At 40.4% G+C, this 9,391-nt stretch overlaps 1 protein-coding gene across 1 annotated transcript in view; it reads left to right on the top strand.

The window, feature by feature from the left end:
• LOC105304362 (voltage-dependent calcium channel subunit alpha-2/delta-3-like) overlaps window positions 1–9,391 on the top strand; it is a 676,581-nt gene that overhangs the window by 388,758 nt on the left and 278,432 nt on the right. Inside the window, exons 7-8 of the mRNA XM_023522298.1 lie at window positions 6,070–6,130; window positions 6,229–6,379. Of these exons, the coding sequence (XP_023378066.1) occupies window positions 6,070–6,130; window positions 6,229–6,379 (212 nt within the window). The remainder of the gene's footprint in view (window positions 1–6,069; window positions 6,131–6,228; window positions 6,380–9,391) is intronic.

Here is a 9,391-nt window from a genome sequence, read left to right as displayed (position 1 = left end):
CAGTAGTTTGGATGAAAGCCCAAGGATTAGTCCGATCTGGGTCACATGCCTACAAGCTGAAGCCAGGGAGACTGGACAGTGGGTAGGACCAGTCAGCTGAAACCATGGGATTATTCAGGATTACTGTGGCCTTGCCTGGAGTGGATACTCAAAGGAAGGAACAATGACCACCAGAGGGAAAAAGACAGGCGAATAGGTCCTCATGTTACAGTGTGTTTCATGCTAAGGTGGGAGAAATAGAGGTGCTGGGGGATCATGGAAAAAGAGCAATAATCCCAACTTCCGGAGGTGAGAGGAAGTTCTTACTGGAAAGAGAATTTTAGTTAGCATCGCCCTAGTAGCATACCTGTGATGGTGTCCGTTTCTACATAGATTTGCACAGACCTCTACGAGTTCAACTTATGTCCCGTGGGCATGTGGCAGCACTTTTGTTGTGCTGTTTAAAAGAACTTTCCAACAACTGCGATGTTGGAAATGTTCTGTATCTGTAGTGTCTAACATGGTAGCCACCAACCATATGTGGCTATTGAGCACTTGAAATGTGCCTACTGAGAATGAGAAACTAAAATTTGAATTTTATTTATGTTTAATTAATTTAAAGTTTAAGTTAAATAGTAACATGGGGCTAGTATCTACCATGATGAACAATGTAACTCTGTAGAGAAAGACTTTTATGGTCTGATACCCAATTTCCAAGGTACTACTGGTCTTAACTTTTAGAGCATGTACTGCAAAAGGGACTTACTGAACAGAACTTCAGATAGGCACTTCTGAGCAACTACAAGAACCAAGAATAAAATGCTGTTAAAGGGCCTTTGAGCTCTGTAGGATTGGTTATTCAGGGCTTATCGAAGCTCTTTTAATTTCAATTTCAACCTTGGGAGCCTTTGGGATTGCTGTGAATATTAACATTCATACTAATGATAGTGATAATGGCCCCTGTTTATCGAGTACTCTGCTGGATGCTTATATAAGCATTGCCTGACTTAATCTTCACAATGATTCTGAACTGGAGTTACTGTAATTCTTATTTTACAAATGAGAAAACAGGCCTAGAGATCAGCAAACCCAAGTCACACTAACAGAGGAAAAGGGAGTTGGTGATTGTGTTAATACTTCAGCCACCCCTTTTTTCTTTTGTTCTCATGGTGGTTCTCACCCCACAGGGAGTTCATTCCTATATAAGACTTGATGATCACAAAGGGAATTGATTTTTTTATCCTCTGTCATGATTTCTGTGCCAAACGAAGGTGAGAGCTGATTCATAGTATAGCCATGAGGAGGGAGACAGATGGCTAAGTAAAGAGCTCCCTGCAAGTTTGGACTCATACGAGCTAGTAATACATCAAGTGTAGGTTCTGTGCACAGCATTACTTTGTGTTTATTATCTTGCCCATATTCCTCACCAAGCTCAGGGTTAGCGATCAGTACAGTGTGTTTGATATTGGAGTTCTCTTCCTTGACCAGCTCAACAGGACCATGTCAATGAATGATCAAGGAAAGCCATAGTTCATAACTGTCATAGCAACTCTCTTGTTACATATTCATTTATCATAGTGAATGATTTCTCAAGAGATTGTTAAGGAGGATGGCATTGATTAAATGAAAGAGCTTTTATTCTGGAGGAATGCACAGCCAGTGTCTCTGAAGACACTTTAAAGCCAAATTTGCCTACAACTCAACTCATGCTGGAAGCTAGCATTTCATTAAAGACTGGCTATTTTAGAGCTTATGTTGTATTGGAAGGTATTTATTTAAACTTTAGATTTGGGGCCAAGTAAAAAACGTTTGTTGAAAGAATTGGGCAAAACTTACCCAGTTAGGGATAAATGCGACATCTGCTTCCTCTCTATTTTCCTTCCTTTCTTTCTGCATCTTTCTGGACTTTTTGCTCTCAGATAGGGAAAAGAAATCCCAAGTTGCAATGGGAGAGTTTGTGTTTGTTCAGGTGGTGGGTTATGGAGATGGCTTGGCTGTCATTGGTAGTGCTGGGGAAGTTTTATGAAAGAGATGGCACTAAAGAGAAAAGAGAAGCAATGGGCTAAGACACCCTTCGATTATGAAAAGGGGAGATTAGAGCCAAGTAGTCGTAAATTCAGAGGCCAAAAAGCTATTTGGATTTCTATTGTGCTATTTATTGTAGTTCTTAATTTTGATGGGCAGTCTTAAATCTTTTTGACACATGGAATTACATTGGCAGCATGTGGCTTGACTTTCAGACAGTGTTGTATGGCCCCACTATTCATTTGCATGTGCTGAAGTAGAACATGAAATCATATGTTATCTGTATGTAGGTAAAAGTAATTTCTTTCCAATATTAATTTATAATGACTTCGGGGGACAAACTACGGGGTGTAGGAGTGTCGAACAGTCTTTTAAATTCAATCAGATGTGAGCATTTGAATCTGCAGTAGATATTTTGACATTATTTTCAGTTTCACCTAAGGATATGCTGAACGTTCTAGAGACCCTGTCCTCTGAAAGCTGAGAAAGGTGGGCTAGCAATCACTGATGCTGATAATGAAGCTTACAGTGCCTCAGAGAGAAGGCTGGATGGCAGCTATGTCGGCTGAACTGCATCATTCCTCCTGTGTTAAGATTCATGCCCCATCCAGCCTGGGAGGAATCTCAAAAGGGATATTGGCACTTGCAGACATTATGGAGCTTGTGGGGATAGTTCTTGTAAGTGACAATTCTTTGGATCTCAGAGTTGGCTCATTTGAGATGAGCCAACTGTTATTTCTTGGAATTTGAAGTTACTTGAAAATTTTCAAAATACCTGTGTGTACAAAATATATGCTTAAAAGTTGATATGTCTTTGGGGGAGATAGTACCATCTGGAATAGGATTTCCTGAAGTCTGTCTCCTAAAACGTTTTGTTGTGAGCTTTCTTTTCTTTTGTGGGGAGTTGAAGGGCTCAGTGGTCAAATTACTTTGGTAAATGCTGCCTCTGCTGTCCCAGTCACAGAGATTCAAGATGCACTTAAGCAGATTAAAGGCCCTCAGATATTCCTCCTGTGGCCTAGAAACCAGTTTTAGTTTTATTCTTTTAACTCATGCTAACGTCCTAGAGAAGTCTTCATATCACAACCCTTATGGAAATGCCTGCATAAGAAAAAGAGCAGTGGCATGGGATTTGGAAGATCAAGTCCTTGTCCTAATTAGAAATCTCAGGAAAAGATGTTGAATTCTGAGAACCTTGGAGTCCCTGCCGTGAAATAAAGGTTTTGGCCCAAATGCCATATTTGAGCAAGTTGGCTGCCAAGGCCCATCCAGCCCTGATTTTGAGACAAGGTGTGGTCTTTATTATCACATCCTGGGCAGCTGTTGCTAGAACTGCCTCAAGGGACTGTCTTCATCCCCACTCAGTATGAACCTCATGTCCTGACCAGGGAGGCCTGGGCCTGAAGGTTCCTGCTGCCATCAAGCTCCTTTCTTCTTGCATAGATGTTCTTCGTGCACGACTACACCATCATTCCTTTGGTTCTTTGAATTTTGCATGCTTTTCTCAGCCCCAGAACCTTTGCAAACATTGTTCTTTCTGCCTGGGGTATTCTTTGTGGCCACACTTCACTTTTGTTTTAAAAGCCCTTCCCATATGTAGTGGGTTGAATAGTATTTCCACCTCAAATTCATGTCCACGTGGAGCCCCAGAATGTGGCATTACTTGGAAATGGGGTCTTTTGTAGCTATAATCAGGTAAGGTGGGATGAGATCATACTTGATTAGGATGCGCCCTAAATCTAAACTAATGGGTGTCTTTATAAGAGGAGAGGACGCAGGGACACCAAGGGAAGATAGCCATGTGAAGACAGAGGAAGAGGTTGGAGAGAGTTACAAGTCAAGGAAGACCAAGGATTTCTGGGAGCCACCAAGAAGCTAAAAGAGGCAAGGAAGAATTCTTTCCCAGTGACTTCAGAGGGAGCATGGCCCTGTTGGCACCTTAATTTTGGATATCTATCCTCCAGAACTGTGAGAGAATACATTTCTGTTAAGCCATCAGTTTGGAGAACTTTGTTACCTCAGCCCTAGAAAAATAATATACTGTCATTCTACTCTTGGCTTAAAGAAAGATGCCTCTTCTTTAAGAATCATCTTTTATACACTAACATAGTCTGAGGTACTTCTCCTTCCTGACATCTCTGGTTCTTGTGATTTCTTATCTATTGTCTACTTCTCTGCTAGATGTGAAGCTTCCAGAGGTCCATCTTTCTCAGTCATTGCTGTATGTCTACAACTGGCAGAGTATGTGGAGTTTGATGAGAATTGTGATTCATAGACAAAAGGCTCTGGGGTCATCCCATTTGTTCCACTTTCTCTCTGGAATTGTATCCCTTACAGACTTTCCCAGCAGACTAATTTCATATTGACTTTTTAAAAAGCACTAAGCTTCAACAGTGACTGGGAGGAGTTACAAGCCCATTTGCAGAGAAATGATCTGAATCCAGGAGAACATGAGTGTCATTAATTCCTTTCCTCTGGGCCCTGGCGTAAATGCTGGGGCAGTAAAAGAGAATTGCACATTTTCTCCTCCTAGTGGAGCACGTGGTGATGGGGAGGGTGGATAGTAGAGTAAGGGATGGGGTGGAGGGTGATCAGATATGCTTGTGTTCTAAGAACACTCGCCACAATTCAGTTCAAGAAATACCCACTGACACCTACTATGAGTCAATACACTAAAAAAAAATTCTCTTTATGTTGGACTCAGACCAATTCTTTGTGGAATTACACATTGGAACGAACCTAGACTCACCATGAATATGATTGCATTGTGTGTCAAGACTGTGATCCTAGCTGTATTGGCTTTATACAGTGTGTCAGATGTTTTTAAAACAAATTGCATTCTTGTCCCTTAGTGTACGATATCATGTCAGTTTTATTTTATCTTCATTACCTAATGACCTTCAATTGGCAGTGGCTTCTCATACGTCTTTGTTTTTGATTTGTTACAAGGAACTCATTAAATTAGGCACATTTGCAGGTGGAAAATGTAGGTACAGGAAAACAGAACAAAATGACTTTTTGTATTACAAACTACCATGTCACAGTTATCTGTGTAATAATTTGAGGATGTTATCTGAAGCACATGCTTATTATTAGCTCAGATGTTATCTGAAGCACATGCTTATTATTAGCTCAGAGTGGTCCAGAAAGCTGGCCATTATTAATTGGAAAGGAGAATCTCAGTGCTATAATCTGAGTCACTAATTTTTCCTGTGAAAATATTTTTTTTCCGTTCTAATTTTCTTAACTCCAAGGTCTGTGTGTTATATCTTCCATCCTTGAGCAGCACCAATGGTTGAAAACAATGACTTTCTAATTTTTAGGTAGCGAACACTTTTCTTTTTGAATGAAATTTTATTCTTAAAAACTAAGTTATAGGTAGAGAGTGTCAATCTTGGGCATAACCTGACCAGTCTGCAAACCATGAGACTAAGGGTATTGGATACGATTTTACACATGGGAAAAACTTTCCAGGCTTCAAAGCCTGAAATTCAAACCTCGTTATACAGCATAACTAGGGCCATTTTATTTCGTTTCAGTGTAGAAGGCCAGGCCAAAATTCCTGACTTTAAAAACAGGAGTGAGGAGAGAACAGACCTTTGCATATTCTGAGAAAGAAACATATCAAATGCTTTCCACCCCGTATGCTATAGATATTACCTTACCCTGGTCCAGGGGTAGGGCCATACTCTGCCCAGAGATTTATGAATGGTGCCACTAGGTCCAACAACTTGAGGAATATCGAGAAATGACCTTGGCTAACTTTATCATTAGCCATGAGAAGGAGCTCGATCACGTCCTTTCTTGATGGACAGTGCATCACTAACAATGTCACCACTCTCCAGCAGTTCTCGGAGCAAGTGAGCTAAGGCCAGTTGGCTGTAGTCTCACAGCCCTGAAGCACCTTCCCAGAGCTGGTGATGGAGCATGTGAGGAGCCCCGGGGTTGGTCTTCGCATGTGATTTTCCACCCTGTCCCTTAAATCAGCAAAGCAGAGCAGTCTTGAAATGCTATGAATAAACATTTGAAGTTTCTGGGTTTCTTATAACTCCATTTTTCTTCTAGGGATTAAATGGGAACCAGATGAGAATGGAGTCATTGCTTTCGACTGTAGGAACCGAAAATGGTAGGAAATGGTCAAACTTTTTGGTTATTTATTTTTTTTAAGAGAAAAATTGCAGAGAGGTTCAACATTCATTTTTACTTAATTTTCTCCTGTCCTAGGTACATCCAGGCAGCGACTTCTCCAAAAGACGTGGTCATTTTAGTTGATGTCAGTGGCAGCATGAAAGGTCTCCGTCTGACTATCGCAAAGCAAACAGTCTCATCTATTTTGGACACACTGGGCGATGATGACTTCTTCAACATAATTGCTGTGAGTGTGGCTGTTCTGAGATTTCATTGCATTTTGGGTTCCTTTGATCTTTCAGCAGCAATGGTTACTTTATTACTGCTTTTAATGGTTACTTTATTACTGCTTTTGTATATGCATTAGATGCCCCAGGATGAGGACCCGTTATTCCCCTGCAAGTTCACTGAATCATGCTAGTCAAGGGGTTTTGGGAGCCTGCAGTGCAGTTGGTCACATTTCTTCTCCTAACCATGAAGGCAGGTGCTGTCATCTGGAAGAGTAGCACCGGATTTGGTTTTCTTGGGGAGCCAACCTTTTCAGAACTTGGGGAATTAGACCTGGCAAAATTTTCCTTGTGAAACTGCTAGATTTCTTATGTGAAAATTAACTTTAATCTAGATTAGTTTGATGACAATGATAGTAATAATAATCAGAAGGATAAAAAGACTAAAATATGGAGAGCAGTTAAAAGCTCACAGAACATTTTATCTCAGCTTCAGAAACAAAAGTGGCATGTATTAAGTGCCTACTGTGTGTCATTTACTTTACTCTTCATATTTGCATCACCTCTGTTCCTCACAGCAACTCTAGGTGGTAGCAGTGGTTTTGGTGGTGTCTGTAACTTGCCTGAGGTCACAGATCTGGGAAGTGGGGAATTTGGGAACCAAACTCAGGCAGTGACATCCTCTCTGGAAAGAACACTGATTCAGCTTTCCATCTCCAGTTCTTTCTTCTCTTCTCCCCAGTTCTGTGGTTTGATTTTCATCATGTCCATTATGTCTCTCCCACTCTTTTCACAAAGATTATGGCACAAGAGCCTGGTTCTTTTCCTTGTGTACTTAACCAAGTGCACGGGTCACCTGTGCTTTGCCGCATCACTTTTATCTGGGACATGGAGTAGCTGCAGCAGGCAGAGGAGGCAGTGTGGTGAGGTGTACAGAACTTGGGCATTGGAATTGGGGCTTAGTTTTGAATCCTGGTTCTGCCACATACAGCTGTGCTTCTTGGGGCAAACCACTTGAGTGTCATCGTCAACCCACCAGCTGGGAAGCCGGTATAATCACATCACCCACAAGGTTGTTGCCAGGATTACCTGAGCTGGCGCACAGAAGCCATGACCAGTGATAGGATGTGAAGGAAGGGGAGCTGTTTGGAGAGTAGTGTGGACACGCTCCAAAATTGCTGTTGCTGTGGTCTGGCTTCCCTGAGCCTCTGAGCAGAATGTGTCATCAAGGTACCTTATTTCTGGGCAGCCTTCTACATGGGCATGACTCCCACTTTTATTCACTAGGCAGAGGGCAAGGGTGTTCCAATGGCATTGGGCTTGCAGAGAGGATTGCTTGAGTTAGTGTCCTGCCTGTGTGTGCTTCTGATAAGATTCTAAGCAAAAAGATACAATCACAAGGCACCATGAATTATAGCTTAAAATTTTAAAAAGCCCTAAAGAAGAAAGGGAAAAGAAAGAGAACATAGAGTCCATGGTAGCAGGGGTTAGTCTTATTCATTGAACTCTCCTGAGTGCCTAGGACAGTGCCTGGTAAATAGTAGGAGTTTCAATATTTTTTGAATGAATAACGCCAGTGACTGCCTTCCATAGAGCACCTACTGTATGCAAGGCCCTTGCTAAATACCCTTATCTCATTGGATCTTCTCCTAGCTTTGCGCTAAGTGGCACAGAGACAAAGGCAGCAAGAGGTATAAATGACTGACTTAAGGTCACAAAGCCAGAAAAAGGCACAGTGAGGACTCGGAAACTGACTTTACCTCCTCCTGCTTCCTGAGCAGAAGTGAAGAGAATGTAGTTGAGCCACTCAACCATCTTACTGTGAAACTCTATGGCCAGGGGTACAGTTCTTTCGAAGGGAACTTTCAGATAGAACTTTGGGTTTCTAAATCAAGAGTTAAGTTACTGTAGATACCAGTCTCATTGTGAATACGCAAGTATAGCCTGATCCCCACAGATCCTGAAGCATTTACAGATAAGAAGCAGCTAATTTGGGACTATCTTTCTTATTAATCTTTAATTGCTCATTACAGAAGTATCAGAAATTTGCATAATAAGAAGAGCTAACTAATTACATCCTGAATCCCTTATCAGTCGAGATTTATTGTTCTGTTAACAAAACCAATCGATTGAAATAATCTCTGTAAGTTCATTAAGATATACAAACAGTATCAACTCAATAATGCAGAGAGAGTGATTAAGATAATTAAAAGTAGACATGCCAGTTATTAGAGAACAGTTAAGGAAAAAATTATTTTTTTTACCCCAAATTGTCCCTTTTATAGAAACCCATTAGACGTTCCGTTAACCCTCACTATACATCTGTTTGCTAGTTTTCAATATAAATGATCAGCTTTAAGACTATATACATTATTATTTCAATAACTAGAAAGATTCTCTGAACATTTTTATTAGAAGCCTCTATATTAAAATCATAAACTCTGTTCCCCTAATGGGTAAGGTAATGGATCAAACATGTTAGTGGATTTATATCAAAAGCCTGAGGTCAAAAAAGGAACCACTAATTAATAGTAACTTTTACACTTTGATTGCTTTTAATATAGGCAACATATGTAAAAACTTAAACAATTCAGAAATGTTCCCATTCCCTTTTCATTTGGCACATATTCTTTTGAATTTTTCTATGTATATGAACAAACATAATTTTTCCACAAAAATAGAATCATATTTTACAGAATATTCAGCAACTTGCCTTTATACCCATATTGTAATCACATGTATTTGAAAAGGAGGGCATTCTATCACCTATAGTTGACATTAATTTTTTAACTGGTCCCTTTTTGCTGGACATTATGCTTTTACTGATCTCTTTTCTGCTCAAGAGTGCTACAGAGAATGGACTCATGCATTTGTATTTGCAAGGTTGTGTGTGCTTCTACTGAATAAAATCTAGAAGTGAAATTGCTGCACCAAAGCGCATGCACAGAAATATTATCAGAACATCCACTAAGTAGGGTATAATGTTTACATAATTAGAAACTGTATTAGTTGGCTCCATCTTTTGTAACAAA

This window comes from Pteropus vampyrus, unplaced genomic scaffold (genome assembly GCF_000151845.1).
Source record: "Pteropus vampyrus isolate Shadow unplaced genomic scaffold, Pvam_2.0 Scaffold337, whole genome shotgun sequence".
Classification (NCBI taxonomy): Eukaryota; Metazoa; Chordata; class Mammalia; order Chiroptera; family Pteropodidae; genus Pteropus; species Pteropus vampyrus.
The sequence above is the reverse complement of the archived record's forward strand: the minus strand, read 5'-3'. Positions and strand labels throughout refer to the sequence as shown.